The sequence below is a fragment of the Scomber scombrus genome, chromosome 8, assembly GCF_963691925.1.
Source record: "Scomber scombrus chromosome 8, fScoSco1.1, whole genome shotgun sequence".
Taxonomy (NCBI): domain Eukaryota; kingdom Metazoa; phylum Chordata; class Actinopteri; order Scombriformes; family Scombridae; genus Scomber; species Scomber scombrus.
In genome coordinates, this window is record NC_084977.1 from 20,450,736 (window position 1) to 20,467,926 (window position 17,191).

Below are 17,191 nucleotides of genomic sequence, written 5' to 3' on the forward strand. Positions count from 1 at the left end.
TGGATTATAATTCCTTTTTTTCTTTAATCATGACTAAATGATTAAAGCACCTTAGGCAGCAACTTATAACTGCATAAATTCTATAAATGAATCATTTTGATTTCCTTCCATTAAGAGAACACTATGAATTCATTTGACTTCAAATGTTTTGGAGAACATTTTTTAATGAGTATGACTGCACACAAATAGTAATAGATGGTGGTGGTTTCTTCTTTAATTTTTAATAGCACAAATGTTATCATTAATTACGTGTTTGCTATTGTGAGTATGATATTTTTTTGGTTGGCTTGACTAAATATATATTTTCATATATTTGTACAAAGTTAAGTATATAAGTATTTTTTTTTTAATTTATTGTTATTCATGAACTACTGAAAGACGACAGGACTGAGCAAAATGATGTATAAACAAAGAGCATGAATATTACATGTGAACACAATTACTTTGGGTTTTTCACCTAAAATGAATTCATGAAACTGTACGACACACTACAGGTATGCTATAACAACCAATATAGATCTATAACTCGACCCAATATTCTATAGCCTACAACAAGGATATGACACTCGACATATTAGTATAACTCAGCCTTTACACACCATTGCACGCCTGCGTCTGCACACCAATTCATGCAAACATGCAGTCGAATATAGAGATACACACACAAACAGGGAGCGATGCATTATTGCGGTTGGGCGTTGGGATTTATTGAGCTATCTTTCTTTCTCTTTTGATTAAAAATGTCTCCTCCTCACTGTGATTTATGAGTGTAAATGGAAAGGAGCGGAGGGCAGAAATAGAGGGAGGGATGTGAGTGGAAGGGATGACATCATGCTTTTAGCTGGGCTTTTCTACAAAAGGGTGGCATCCACTGTGTGTAGGCGTGTGCATATGTGTGTGTGTGTTGTGAGTGAGTGAGTGAGTGAGTGAGAGAGACAGAGACAGAGAAAGAGAAAGAGAAAGAGAAAGAGAAAGAGAAAGAGAAAGAGAAAGAGAAAGAGAAAGAGAATGTTGATACACAGTGGGGGGTAGGTTAGTCCCCCCAGTCCTCTCAGTCCACCAGGTGGGAGTGAATATAATTGGTGTGTGTGTGTGTGTGTGTGTGTGTGGGTGTGGGTGTGAAAGACAATCAGAGAGAAAAATAAGGGTGACTGTAAGTGTGAGCATATAATTCCAGACATAATGCTGTGCACCCTCCCAAAGAGCAGGTGTGTGTGTGTGTGTGTGTGTGTGTGTGTGTGTGTGTGTGTGTGTGTGTGTGTGTGTGTGTGTGTGTGTGTGTGTGTGTGTGTGTGTGTGTGTGTGTGTGTGTGTGTGTGTGTGTGTGTGTGTGTGTGTGTGTGTGTGCGTGAGTGTGGCAAGGAGGGGGTGAGGATGAGAAATAAAGTGAACAAGAGCAAGAAGACTGAGTGAGAGAGCTTGACAAAAACAGCAATCATATCCACAGGCAGGGTAGACAAAGACAGGCAGATACTGACAGATGGGGAGAGAGCCCTGCTGTTAGTGTATTTGTATATACGTGTGTAAATGTGCGTGTGTGTGAGAGAGAGAGAGAGAGAGAGAGAGAGAGAGAGAGAGAGAGAGAGAGAGAGAGAGAGAGAGAGAGAGAGAGAGACTATGCAAGAGAGAAGAAAAGCTAATCTCCATCAAAGATGAAGCAGACTGCACTAAATGTTATTTAAACCAGGGTGAGCAAACAGTTGCTGTGAATAAGTTCAAGTAGCGGAGAAAGACTGAGTCCTACATGGGAAAGTGAAGTCCAGATGAGAACATGCAACAAACTGTATTAATATGCAACAAGAGGAGGGGCTGTTGACCCTTTTTGCTTTAACTTTCCCTCTTTAAATGAGTGTGTGGCCTTGCAGTCTCTACATTCAGTGAAACAGAAAAGGCAAAAAGGAAGAGAATAAATTCAGTTTGACATCTGTTTGAGTGCAATTTCAGATGTTTTCAGCCAGCTGAGCTGAAAGGCACTTGAATTATGCTACCAGACACTCAAACCACTATGCAATCAAAAGTAGACAGCTCTGTTGCAACATGAGAAAAATCAAGTCCTCCTCATGTTATCTTGAGCCACTAAGAATACACTTACAGAATGTCAGAAACTGAGAGGAACAGAGAGAAAGAGGTAAAAAAATACTATTTATCTTGCAAATTACTCCAGGTAGAATGACAAATCAAGCACTCCTCAGCTTTTCTCAACAGCAGTTTGTCTGAAATGTCACATTGGCTGAATCTTTTTCTTGTACTAACTGTTGATTTTAAGTGTTGATTGGTGAGATGTTCTGTTATTTATGTAGCTTAATCTACTTTTGTAATTGGCTGAATATAACATATAGACCTGCTCTTCATGTGTTACACTAGTACAAATGTGTCTTGTTATTTAAGTGTTAGATGAAGTGACAAATAAGTGTTGTACTCAGACAGAGAAGGAGATAGGATAGGGAGGATAAGATTATAAGAAATCAAAAGGGTTTTCCCTTTGACACATACAGGACATGCACATAACAACTGAGGCAAACACATAATTTACACATTTCTTTAAGTGTGGCTATTTACAGGGTGCTAACACACAAGCACAAAAAACAAGCACAAACCTGTCACTGATATGCTCCAACAGACACATACACACAAAGATGTAAATTCACCACTTCACATAACTCTTTTACATACTCACCAGCACACTTACACACACAATCACACACACAGGATTTACAAACAATGAAACCCAAGGGGGAGCTTCCCCATCTCGCCATCACTCTTGTTCTATTTCTCTGCAGAGCCTCCTATTTGTTTTGTCTTCTTAATGCTGCTCTAAGCCCATCTTAACGGGGAAATGGTGCAGAACAAATCCTAAGCAGGAGTTGACAGGGAGGGATAAGAGACTACTGACGTTCCTCTGTTACCAACATAGGAAGTTATGGGAGACAATTTATACAGAGGGACAGGTCCTGACATTGTGCTGAAATTCTTATTTTCCCTGGCTGGGACAGAATTAGAAACCTCCAATAAACTACAGAACTTTTGTGACAGTAATGTATGTCTTTACACACTTCACAAAAAAAAGATGCAAAGAGCAGCCAAAGTATATCTATGGCTTTATGAAGGGCTCTAGGAAGGAAAGGTTCAATAAAGCTTTGTTAACTTGCTCTGTTAACTCTCTGCAATATTCTAATCCGCAGATCAGCTATGAACAATAAATCTCTAAAGGGCTGTACGATGAAAAACGTTATATACAATGGCTAGTCAATTAGTTGATTACTTACATAAGGCGTGGGAGCCGGTGAGCAGCAGTGATAGCAGCAGCGTGGTGACAGGCAGCAGGAGTGGCAAGGAGATGCGAGGGGCACCGCCGATGGCCATCTTGGCTCCAATAGGGAAGGGGGGCAGGGAGGGGCGGGGTGGGATTTATCTTAGAAATGGCTGGAGAGCCGAGGCCCCGACTGCGCAGGGAAGGTTGGGGTCTTCACGCAGAACGGCTTGGCACTCTGACAAAAGACAAAGAAAGATAGGAAATATTAGACATTTTTTGTTTGAGTTCATATTTATATAAGCAGCATTTGTTGAACATTGTACTGGCACATGAAAAGAGTCAGATCTTGGGCACAATACATGTTCTACTTTCTAACTGATACCAACATCAAATCAAAGTTACTACTTTGCATATACACAGCATTACATAATAGTTAGAATTTTACAACTGTAAAATACCTAAATAAATTAGATGTTCAACTTATATGTTTATATATTTAACTAATTTGACAGATGCTCTTAGCCAGAGGCGCTTGCAGTTAAAAGGTGGTGGTTCTGTCCACCCTGACAGGACACGTGACTGCTGATGAACACACAGACTGGGCCAGTCTGTTGCACTATTCACAACCTTTCACTGCCGCTGACGCATAAATGGAAGAAAGGTAATGTTGAATGTTGGTGACACAACTTGAAGCAAAGTGTCACACACTCCAAAACCTTGTAACTCCCCCATTTCGCACCTAGCATCTTCTCTCATCCCTTAATTAGCAGGGGAGTCACTGTTTTCTTTCTTTTTCCCTTTCCTTATCACCTGATCTTGTCTCATTGCCTTGTAATTACACAGGCGCCCAATGATATTCCAGGCACAGTCTCTTTGTTTTAGTCAAATTGCCATTAATCCCCCAAGCTACACAGAGAAACCGGGGACGACTCCCACCACACACACACACTCTATTTCTCTCATTGATATGTCAGGTGCATCACAGAGCCACCACCATGTGGTTATACATACTCTTTAATTAAAAAGACGTGAATAAAGAGACAAAGGAAGGGAGAAGTGACAGAGATCCATGACAAGAATGTAATGAGTTGGTCCATTTCGTTCCCCATTTTGTAAAATGTATGCCGTTCATCATCACCTTTATCCAGCTCAAAAAAGGTGCATTGTCTTGCTTAAGGACACCCCAACAGAAGGTAATATCTGTTTCAGCAATCAAGCAGTGAACACAGAATCACAACAACAACTGTTTATTCTCACAGGACCCAGATCACAGGATCCAGGTTCAAGGCCTTACGTTAGCAAGCATCTGCCCTGCTTTAGTGTCCTTGTTTAAGACACTGAACTCTTTCCAGCTCCAGGGATGCTACCACTCAGCTGACTACATGAAGAGTGAGGGTGACTCTCCAGAAGTGAGATTAATTACTTGCTCACTGGGTGGTTAACAGGGTACTGTAGTACAAACTGTGCAGGCAGTGTGCAGTACATTACCCTTAAGCAACTAACCTAGAGGTTAAAGATAATACTCTGTCAACACAGGTTTACAGCTTTGATCCACAAAATAGCCACTTTCAAATTGTCCCTGAACACTTCTTTTGTGTCTGCTAAGTCACCACACGTTGCTTTTGACAAGAGTGAATGTAGTTCAAAAATAGCATAACTGACAGTTACAATTTCTATCATTCAGATACAATTAGGATCAGAAGCACGTAGGTTAAAAAAAAGTGGAAGACCACTTAAGAGGCAAACTATACCAATGGGATGGATAAAAAGTATAAGTGCATCACTTTAATTGCCTAATTATTCGTTGGGTCAAGTTTTCAATTATTTTAGCCAACTTTTATAAGCTTAAGTGGGGGAAACATTGACCAAACAACGTTTATGATTTACAGCGTATATTAACATCAATTTTAAGAACAAAAAAAGAAAATAACTGAGTGACTACATAAATATGTAGTTTTTTTATATTTGTGAATTTGGCATTGTGAAAGGCAGAAAAGCTAATTACAGTGTAACCAAGCACCTCAGACAACAAGCATACACAAGTGCCCCACCCTTCATAGCTACTGAACCAGGCTCTTCAACTGGCTAGATGAAACAGACTCATGAAGCAGCAGGCACACTTGAAATAATATTGTAAACGCAGCAAAACCCATACAGACCCAGAAGCACTCATTGAGTGTACGGCTATTGGCCTCACAACACGCATATTTTTTTTCACATACACTTTCTAATTCAAACTGAGAAATTCAAGAACACGTGATACATGCACAATTACAAAAACACAAAAGGAAAGATCCAACAATGGGTCTTTTGTGGCGACATCGTGCCTGAGAAGTGAGTTTTTCAGAAGCTCAGCTCATCTTTCAACACAATGCCATACACACACGACCAACGTGTGTATCCATGCTTGTGTTTTTTTTTTCATTTTGTCTTGGCCTGAGGGGCAGGTGATATCATTGGTGAACTGAGGGAAATACAGAAACATGAAGAGAGAGAGTAGCAGGGTATCAAATTGTCTAGAGGACATCTGAATGATGCCCCTATTGTTCTAACTGTAAACATTGGTGGAGGTAGAGGGAATCTCGCCAAGCCTGTAGGAATTACTCTATCCATGCTCTCAAGATGCCTAGGTTATGATTTATGCCCCCCCCCCCTCCCCTTAGGGCATGGTTTTCTATCTCCACCTCTGGTTGCTATACAAACTTCACTACACAATTACAACAGCTACTGATGTTGAATGGCCTCACTAAACATAACCTAAGGCTATGTGTGGACTCCACTTTAACCGTAGACACTGTCTACACAGCTAAATGTTGCCTTTATTTTCTGAACTGTAAATAAAAGATAGAGAAAAGATAAAGTTTAGATATAGAGATAAATAAATACCTACACATATTCTTTTTAATCCCTGAGGGATTAGGGGAGCTAAAACTCCACCCAAACAAAACGTTAACCTTAAGAGCAATGCTGCTGTGAACAGATATGTAACATGGCACTAAAGCAGTCCTTGGGTCAAAAGGAAGACATGATATGGAAAGCACAGCATGTTTCTCCTACTATTAACACCTCCATGGGAAAACCTGTCAACTATCGCTAAAAGCATTCATCACTTTGCCTGTAGAAATGGGCAGAGGAAAGATGGAGTGTTTAGCATTCTGGCAATGCTAGCAGAGAGGCCAATCGATTGATAAACCCTCACCATTACCCCAGCTGCTTGCACATTATTGGCTGTGATCGAGAGGAAACTGCTAATGGTCCCTTTTTTGTGGATTTCAATGTCAATAGGGTAACTGCAACAACTTACTTATTTCTGAGGGAAATCAAGCAAATTAGCAATAGTTTGTAATTTGAGAGTTTGAAAGTAGTACCTATTTGCCCATTTTTGAGGATTTGCTAATATGTTGGTCTTAACCCCTGTAACCCAATAACATCACGAGGCTGTATGTTTGGCTTGTTTGTTTCGGCATCTTTCTGCTCTCTAGTGGGCAAAACGTTCTTGACATTTACCACTTAATACTAATTTAAGCAAACTTATGTGAAGAAATGCATTAAAATAACAGTTATTTTTTAAAATTCAAACTGTAACAAAGTCTATTCATTAAACAGACAATGAATACATTTTGAGGCTTGAACATTTTTCCCCGGTAAAAACTGCCCATCATTCCAGATATTAACCAGTGGCCAGGCGGCCTCAGTAATTACAGCCAAATGGCAGCATCATTTCCACTGAGTGGTGGCAGTCACTGGCTATCAGGGACTCTAACATTGACATGGTCAAGCTTCAAATTGAGCTCTTTTCCCATGCAATATTGATACTAATGCATTTGATTACTGAGATTGAGAAAGGCAGTGAAGGGAAAGAGAGATGGGAATTAATGTCATAAGCATGAAATGAAAGCAGGACCAATAGATAAAACGTGTACATGCACACCTACACACATGCCACAATGGGTAAGACAAATGAAAGGAAGAAGTGAATCCTATTAAGTGGATGAAAGTACAGTTTAGTATACAAGAATTTGGGGATAAAAGACCATAAAACCAGTGAATTTAAGCTATCCTCTCATGCACACCATACTGTTACAATCACTTCTTCCCCCCCAAACACTGCAAATATGTGAAGTTGTACACAAGGAGAAAAACAACTCCCTATCTCCTGAGGGACCACATTGATAATTCCTTTTATGAGTTGAACAGTCAGCTCTCTTAACACTTAAAAAGACCTCAGTTTGGTTGGGCTTGATGATCAAAACTGAAAACTGTTGAACTGTTTTTGATCCAAAAAAAGAAGGAAAAAAGGACTTTCCGCAGGAGTGAGTTTTTCAGTCATAGTTTGGTTTCTAGAGTGAGTTTATCAACAACATCTAATTTTTGGCTCCAGGAGTCTGACAGGCCATGTTTACAGTGATTCCTTGCTGCAGCCTGGTGAGGATGTTGTTGATTTTCCAACGGTGGATTGTGTGCTCTCTACCTAGTGAATAAACGTTGAGGAGGTTGTAGCAAACTGCCTTACACAAATCAACTCAAATGTCGATGGAATAGTGTAGATTTCTAACACATTTTCCAACACATTAATTCACAGGTTGAAAACAGTCATCAAAATGATTGATGCTAGTAGCTCACTATGGCATTTGCAAAGAAAAAGGTACATTTTGCCCACCAAAGGGAGCCCACCTCTGGTTTAGGTTAACTCACCTTCTTAGATATTGGACAACCAAGGAGCTAATGTGAATGGAATATCCAAGGAAAACTATTATTATCTTTAACGGGTATATTAGGCACAAAATAAAATATGTTTTATCTTGAATATTAAACTTAAAATAATGAGGAATTACTATGTGAATATGTATGTCCCTGGAAGAAGCAAGGTGTCTCAAGAATCCGAAAACTACCATCTTCTTACCTCAACGGTCAAAGTTAACACACCTTATAGACAATGGCAGATGAAGATATACTAGGGCATAATGTTAGAAACAAAAATAAATATTTACATGGAGCTCTGCTAAGTAGAAATGTTACCAGTAGCAGCTATCACTACATTAGTTACTTTGATCTACAAGATAAACACAGAAACATCATGTTACCATGTTGCTGACTGCGAATAAACACATTGTTAATTAAAGCCTAACTTACTCACACATAGACCGCTTTCTTGCTCCAGTCAGCACTGCATATTTTGCTTTATCTTTGACCCAGTTGGGAAGGCGGGTGGGGGCTCTAAACAGTTCATGTCAACAGGAGTATGAGGACAGTAGATAGCTAAGTACATTACTCTTAATATGGTTGTTTGGGTCAAACAATGTTTTTGTTTTGATAGTTATAAAAATGTATAGTATGTTAGCCAATATAGCTAGTGGAAGCCAAACGGAGCTGGTAAATCATGTGATGCTTTACCAAGTTGGCTGGTCTGCTTGAGTTTAAAACATATTCTACAGATGGGCTGTGTGGTATGCGTGGGAACACACACATCTAAGATGTTGGCTTATTGTGCATACAGTACATGTTTGCGTATTATGCCCATCTGTATGTTATGTGTATAGTATGTTTCAGTGTTGTGTTCATACATATTTGAGATATGTATGTATGTATATGTAGTTGCACTCTTTTTTTATTCCTTCCATTCCTATCTCTGCTGCTGTGAGACTGAAAGTTCCCCACAGGGATAACTAAAGGATAACTAAAGATTGATCGATTGATCTATCAATCTATCTACTTATTTATGTATTTTCCTGTATAATTATTTTTTTTAAATGTATGTGTGTAAAGTGTGTGGTGTGTAGCTGTTTGAAAAGCAGAGGTATATCCAAGCGCACACACACGAAGCTCAGCTATAAAACAAGTCTATAGCAACCATCTGTTTTTCACCATGCTGAAATCCTAACAGTATTGATTCCATGTGTCATTAGTAAGGTTTCCCTCCTCTTTCTCTCTCCCTTCTCTCCCACCAACTGCACTTATTTAGTTTTCCACAGCAGAATACTGGTTACATCTTAAAGCAAAATACACCATGAGAAAAAAAAAAGACCTAAAAAAAAAACCCTATACCCAGTGATGTTATTCTGTAATACATAGTGATACATAAAACTATGTAAATTGGCAAGATGTACAGCCTGTAAAAGAGTGAGGTGTGTGTCTGTGTGAAGGTAGGTGTATGTGGCTTCTAAATACAGTATATCCCCATAATCAGAGTAGTCGTCCTTCAAATCCTCCATCGCTGTTTTCTTTTTCCCCAACCATACTACCCCCCGCTCTCTCCTTCCCTCCCTCATTTCCTCTTTCTCCTTCCCTTCCCCCCTCAAACTCATGCATACTAAACTATGCTTGCATTGCAGATGTTTGGTAGAGAATCACATGAATTTGCATGGAACTGCAGGACTATTATGTAAATGCCCCAGTGTACCTCCCAGCTTCACTCTTTCGTTTCCATCCACTGCATCCTGAGAGATCTGTGTCAAAGGAATTTGAAACAAGGTGCACCTGTCATTAACTACCATGTGTAGGGAAGCCCCTCTGGAAGGAGATAGGGGCTTATGCAAGGAAAACCCAGAAATGTTACTAAATATTGTCTGTAACAGTAACATTTTAAACATTTAGTTGCAACTTACAATATACAACAGTAGTGTAGGCCAAAATCACATTATTATGCAACAGATCAAAAAGTGTGTAGAAAACGGAGCCAGCAATGTGCAATGACCGTATCTCTGATACATTAGGTACAGACATAAACAGTAAGAAAGTACAATAATTATGTCAGTAAATACACGTTTGAATCTTAACACAGACACTAATATTCACATCCATGGGCATTTCATAGTCTCCACTACATGTACTTGCATGTCTTTGGTCTCTGGAAGGAAAGCAACACGCCCAGAGAAAGCAAACCCAAACATATGACACCATGCCTCCCTAAACACAACTTTAACTCATATTTGGATGACTGTACATTGCCTATAAACCTCACAGTATAATTAAGGTTATTTACATTATCTGCTATGGCGAGACATCACGCCCTTTCTTTGCCTCAAGTTAACATTGTTTGCGTAGGTGGGGAGAACTGCACCACCATGACCTCATTAAGAGATTGCAGAACAACCTGCCCTGGCAACCTCACCTTGGAGTGGCTTTCCCATGAGCCTTTGCCCTCAACTGTCCCCAACCTCCCAGTCCCAGAAATGGTGCTTGACACCTCTGAAACACCTTTTGTCGGCCATCTGCTGTCCCCTTGGGAACGCCATAACCTTTTTCTGGGATCTTGCATGCTTTTTGAGCTCCAGTTTCCCTTCTAAAGGCAATTTTGCTTCAAAGAACAGCTGAAAATCCACTTTTTTTTAAATTCCAAATGAAGAAGCTGCAAAATGATTGCTGGTATTAAACCACAGCATTTTATAGGTCACAGTTAAAATCATGAGTCAGCTTGAGACTTTGAGACTTAGAATTGTTCTTTGTGAAGATCAGAATCATCAGCATTTTTTGATTATATCTGTTCAAAAGCAGCCTTTATAGCTTTTTGGCAAAACAAAAAGATAAACAGTTATGTCTGACTACATCCAAAAGGAAGTAGAGGTATACAAAAATATTTTAGACCAAATAACCAGAGACCCATTTAATCTTCAACCTTTAGTTTTTCTTCCGGTGCTGCCTTGAGTTTGATCGGCAGGAAATGGGTTTACTCTGAAGATTATGTGGCTGCATTGTCCTTCCAATAAATACCCGGGGCTATGAGGCTTTTAGCTGAAATCCACCTCGGCTGAGGTTGAGTGCACGGAAGCAAGCATCAGGGTCGTGCAGCGGGGGCGATTGGATTGGCAGCTGGGAGGCGCGGGCAGCAAGCTAACCTCCAAAGTACAGACTTTATTGCACAGCCATTTTGTTTACCACAGAGGGGTGACACACTACCTGTCTCCCATGTAACCTCGACATACAGCATCGCCACAAGTAGGCAGACAAACTCTCACACACACACACACACACACACACACACAGAGAAGGCACGCTTGTTGTTTTCTGTCTCTCCTTGTCTATCACTGTGGCTGCCAACCATCATACAGGTCAAATGTTACAGGTGGCACTGCTGTGATGGCCATCACCTTGGCCAGGGAGAGTCTTGGAAAGGAAAGTGCCACTATTATACTATATATAGGGGATGTATTTAATTCAGCCCAGTGTCATGACTGCATGCAAGCATGTTATAAACCTGCAGATCCTATAGAGCAGGGGTCGGCAACCCGCGGCACCGGAGCCGCATGCGGCTCTTTCATCCTTATACTGCGGCTCTGAGTGGCTTGGGAAAATAAATTACAAAAAAAAAAACTGAGTATTTAATTGAAGTGTATTTTATTTGTGTTAGTTCTTTAATATTTTAGTTCTAAATTGGAAGATTATTGTGATCTTGACATATTAGAATAAATATATTTTATTGTTTTTCGTCGCTCAAAATAAACGTCATACTCGCGAAAGCCGGTGTTAAAAATTAGGTTTGCAGACGCTGTGCGCAGAGGTTCAGGAGCAGAAGTCCCATTAACCAGGTAAAATAAATATTTATGCAGATATTTTTATTTTTCATTGTTTAGTGACACAGTGCTTTTTTCCCCAATTTATTTTTTAAATTCAGGTCAAGGCTCCTCTACATGCTCTGAAAGCCCAAAGGCGATATAAGGATGACGGCTCACGGCATTTTTTTGCTTTTGTTTGCTACATGGATGATTTAAGTTCAGCTTTTTAATTTATTTGAAAGAGACATTCAGACATTGTATTATTTTTTCAAGAATTCAAAATGTTCAAAATGTGTTCATTACATAGATAAAATTTAATTTCTCTGTAGCACTTCGTGGATTTCATAAGCAACACACTTTAGTTGTATATACAAAGTGTAAAGGTAAGAAAAAGCAATATATACAGTGTTATCTTCATTTTAGATAAGATGATAGCCCATCTTCAAAAGGGTAGTCAAAGCATTAATAAGTGTACGGCTGGGGTGAACCCCGAAGCATGAAAGGGAAGTTGTTGTTGTTGTTGTTTTAAATATTTTTCCTTTCTATTTAATAAATGCGTTCATAAATAAATTCATTTTAGATGTCAAAAAGTATTTGCGGCTCCCAGTGTTTTCTTTTCCGGTGTTAAAGGTTGCCGACCCCTGCTATAGAGGATACAACTGTCATGGTGTTTACTGCTGACATGATGATGAAGGCTGCTTAACTGTAAGGAAGTAACTTTAACCGACACCACGTTTCAAGTGATCAATTTAACTCAAACCATGATCTTTCCCTACCCTTAACCAAGTGTTTTTTGTGCTTAAACCTAACCAGACCACAGTGTTGTCACACCATAAAACATAATTATTTTGTAACAGTGATTTTAAATGGTTTTGGAAGAACAGACAAATTATATTGTCCTGCCATTTACTTTCCATATTGGAAAACGTGATACCAGCTTGATTTAATTATAGGACACAGTACAGGTCACTGTTGGAAGCTGGAGATGGGAGGTGAGACAGGGTTGTGAGACAATAAAGAGACAGTTGGTAGGGCTTGTGTTGTGTATTGTGTGTGTTTGAGAAAGAGACTGTGGTGGTTTAGAGAGCTAGGGAAAGTAGGAGTTAGAGGGGTGACATCAGTTTTTGGCCTGCTGCCAGTAGAGTCAGACAAGTATCATACTGACTGGCCAGAGGCTTGGATGCCCTTTAAAAATTGCCACAGGAGGGGGGAAGAAGTTTTTGAAGGGCGGCTGGGACATCTGGGGAAGCACGGTTAATATTCATTGTAGAAATGGGATGCGAAAGGGAGGAGAGGATTATTCTAAGTGATCAGGGAGGCGGAGGCGGAGTTAAGGAACGAAAGACATGGCAGACTAGGGTGTTTATAAAATATCTCCAAAACTCCTCTGTGTAATTGGCAGGGCTCTACCATGCAACATTTGCTGTGTGGTTTGAGAAGATTCATTTCCAAAATGAGATACATACTGTTTGAAAAACTGTGACACCTACACAACAAAATGACTGCTGGCAAGCCAAAAAAATTCACAACTTAGTGAAACTGGAGCTATCTTTGGCCCTTCTTCCCTGCTTTAAGAAAGTTAAAAATCTAAATTATACAAGCTTCTCTTCATACAGAAAATGAACACCAACTGTCAATCTTTGTCTGAAACAGATGTACAGTATAACAAGAGAGCATAGTGTACTGATTAAGTGCTTGTCTTGCGCTAAAGAGGGATGCAGCTCCACAACATCATTAAAAGTGTTGACTGAAATGTAGCATTTACACTTGAGATTCAACATGGCAGATGATTAGAGAATTATATTTTACCGCAGAGCCATCAAGGTCATGTGGCAGCTCATAGTTTCTTGCTCTACTTTAATTTAACAGAGGCAGACAAACACTAATGCAAAAGCCAGAAATAAAACCTAGATCTTACATTTGGTTGAAAAAAATATGCTGCTGACTAACCTGTCTATCTATATAAGGACTGGTAATGAAGTATCTGTCGGCCTGTTGGTTACACCTTTGCTCCAGAGGATCTAGTTTTTAAAAAATGATCAGTTAATCATGGATAACTTGCATGCGCTGCTCAAACAAGTACCATCACCTGTTAATCAATAACATTCTCAGACTATTAGTATTTTCTGTTTATTTTTAATATATTTTTGAAAAACATAATGACAGCCCTCAGTCAGCAGAGCCAATCTGCAATAAATTAGGTCCATTTTGTGCCTTTTCAAACCTACTTTGACAGTGATAATTCGGTTAAATGTAATATAAGGCTGGAACCCTTTCCTGAAGAAAGGATCCTTCAAAGGGTACTTTTGTCCTGGCAGCTTATTGATTAGCCTTGTATGTCGCAAGAATGGGAAAGAGTGGGGGAGATATGCATACACACACACACACACACACACACACAGGGGCAAACTCTATTGGCTCTGTTGATAACAAACTGTCTCTTAATCAAGGGTGGTCATGTTTTTCAGGCTCCTTTTGTTAGGGAATCAATTGAAAATGAAGTTAATCGTACCTCACGTTGGTAGCCAGTCAAGATTTGATTTTTCCATGTTTGAATAGGGGAAGCGTATTTTACTATTTTGTGCTATTAACTGATTATTGACTAAAAGAAAGTAGTCAACATCAACATTATTGATCTCCTCCAGAAAACTGCATTCTTACCATCATCAATTAAACAGCAAGAATATGAACACAAACTACCAAATAACACAACATTCAGTTACTGAAAATCTATCCACTGATGACAGTTGGGTTGATATTAACAAAACCATAATATTAGTTAAATATATCCCTTCACTGATGTTTAAAGTGATGCATTTCTGTTGTATCTGTAAAGTGACTCTGAATCTTGATTATATGGTTCGATGTACAAGCAAGAAGATAAACATGCTACCATGGCAATTAGTGTTGTGCAACTCCATGTGCGGCAGGCTGTGGTTAGATCCTGTTTGGGCTGGAGGTTGAGGGAGTGTCTGTGGCCCTGTCAATCATACAGCATTGTAAAGAGCAGAGACAGATGGTGAGGTTGACCCATACTCTGTCTTTCTGCCTGTCAGTCCACCCATCACCGTTCCACCACCAGCACTACCACTGAAAGCCTGGGAAAGACAACTGTTTTTTACAGCCACTTTAAAAAGGCTTGAGGAACAGACAGCAGCAAATGTGACACTTTCTGCTAAGAACCTAAACCCATATAGCTTTCCAATATGGTGTGTAACAGCAAACCAGACAATCACAGAAAAAAATCAAGAGACAGACACTGACTTTACACAAAATGACAAAGACAACTACACAAGAAATCACTACAACACAAAACTTTGCATCAACATTGCATTTAAAATCCTAAAGATGATATATATCCTAATCTGGAAGTGATAATCAAGTTTTATGATCCTGTCAAGTCTTCAACCGGTAAAAAAAAGAAAAAACGGGTCTCATCAGCACACATTATCATGCCATGTGAGGGTGATGCAAATTCAAACATCTTGATTTCAAAATGATTATAAAAAGAAATAATAAAACAGTAGAGGAACTAAGAAGCCAATTTCAGCTACTGTATTTTTGGAAGCCCAGGACTGAAAATCTTCCCATCAAAATCCCCTCCGTGTTTATAGATATCAATCAGACAGACAAGTGTGAAAGGTCCAATGTCCTTTGGTCTAATATTGAGGTTTGAGCCTCCACATATGACCTGTTATGCATTTAGTCAGCGGTTAGCAGATGCTGACAGAGTGGGGGGGATTCTGTGGGAGGTAATAATGTGGCATGGTCCATATTAATGTATTCTTCCACAATAAATTATTGAAATACACAGCCAGCGTTGTGAACAGGCCTTACTTTCCTCCCACCCAATGGAATAAAGAGGTGGTTTGTGTCACACACAGAAGGTTATTGTGGACGAAGGGCATGCACGTGGGTAAAAGCCAGCAGAAAGGCGGTGATGATAACACAATGGAGTTTCCATGAAACCCGCTCACACACATGTAGTGTGTGCATGCAGTAGCCATAAATGCCTCGCTTTTCAGATGTGTGTGTGTGTGTGTGTGTGTGTGAGCAATCATTCCTTTGAGCACCCCTCCACCCTCTGACCCTTTCACTATTGACTGATGACCCTCTACTACCACCACCCTTTTAAACCCACTGCACCCCTTCACTTTGTGCGCCGTTGACTTGAGAATTAATTTCAGAGGGCCCAGATAGGGATGCAGGATGGTGTTGGGGTGGGATATTGCGGTCAAAGGTGAGAGGCCAGACAGCTGGTAAACCTCTTTAAATCCTCTTTTTTTTCCTTTTTACACCACCCATTCCTTCACAGCAGGGCACCACTAGCTGGCCATCTATCCCTGCCTGATTTAACACTCTGCATATGTGTGTGTGAAGTTTTCCTACACCTTATATGTGTGTGTATGAGTCAGACCCCAGCTATGGTATGCAAATAAAATGTTGTATTTTTAGGACAACGCAAAAGCAAAAAGACAAATCAATTTTCTAATATTCAAAACAGCAACACCCCAGTAGTGATGAGGTGGGTGGGGGCTACTGGGTTTGTTTGTTTTTCTGCCTGCAGTACCCACACTGATTTTAAGTGGTGGTAGAGTGGGTGGGGGGGCTTTTAAGTCCTGCAACTAATGCATAAACAAGACCCCTTTCTCTCTGTCTCACTGTCTTTTATGTCCTCTGTATGTTTGTCATTTCACCACTTTGCACACCCATGCTGTGTATTGTTGTGCTGTGTGCCACACTACATGGAGTGAGGGGAAGAGAGGTAAAGAAAAGGAGTGAGTGAGGGAGAGATAGCTTTATTTTCCTGCTGCAACTTAAAAGGAATGTGACAAGCAGCCAGAGAGGCCCTCACACATACACATGTGCACATGCAGACAGGCACATACTATGTGTACACATATACATACACATATATGAGAACAGCGGGAGGGAAAAAGAAAAAAAGTGAAAATGTATACACATACATACCAAGTAAGAAATAAAAGCACACAAGTATGACAGGAAACCACATCTATGCTCCTTTAAACATATTGAGACACACACACACACACACACACACACACACACACACACACACACACACACACACACACACACACACACACACACACACACACACACACACACACACACACACACACACACACACACACACACACACACACACACCAGGGGAAACCACATCCAGAGGAGTCTGATCAACTGATGAGTCTGACAGGCTGATGATGAGACTGTGGGTGTGATTGGGGGGGGGACAAATGAATGTATCATATTGGCCCCAGACAAGGCTGTGGAGACAGTGTCAGCCACAGTGATGTGAAGAACAATGTATACTCAAAAAGAGAGGGAGGGAGTCCATGAGAGAGGAAAGTCTTGGGAAAGCTCAGATTGCAGAGTCAGCGCTTTCTGCAGTGTTTTGGGCATCGGGCACTTAGCTCAAGAG

The 17,191-nt window shown here is 40.1% G+C and overlaps 1 protein-coding gene across 6 annotated transcripts in view; it reads right to left on the reverse strand.

The window, feature by feature from the left end:
* The window catches only part of ptprsa (protein tyrosine phosphatase receptor type Sa), a 190,063-nt gene that overhangs the window by 141,864 nt on the left and 31,008 nt on the right, over positions 1-17,191 (reverse strand). For all 6 annotated transcript variants that reach the window (XM_062423807.1, XM_062423805.1, XM_062423804.1 and 3 more), the window contains exon 2: positions 3,267-3,488. In XM_062423807.1, the coding sequence (XP_062279791.1) occupies positions 3,267-3,363 (97 nt within the window). In that variant the 5' untranslated portion in view covers positions 3,364-3,488. The remainder of the gene's footprint in view (positions 1-3,266; positions 3,489-17,191) is intronic.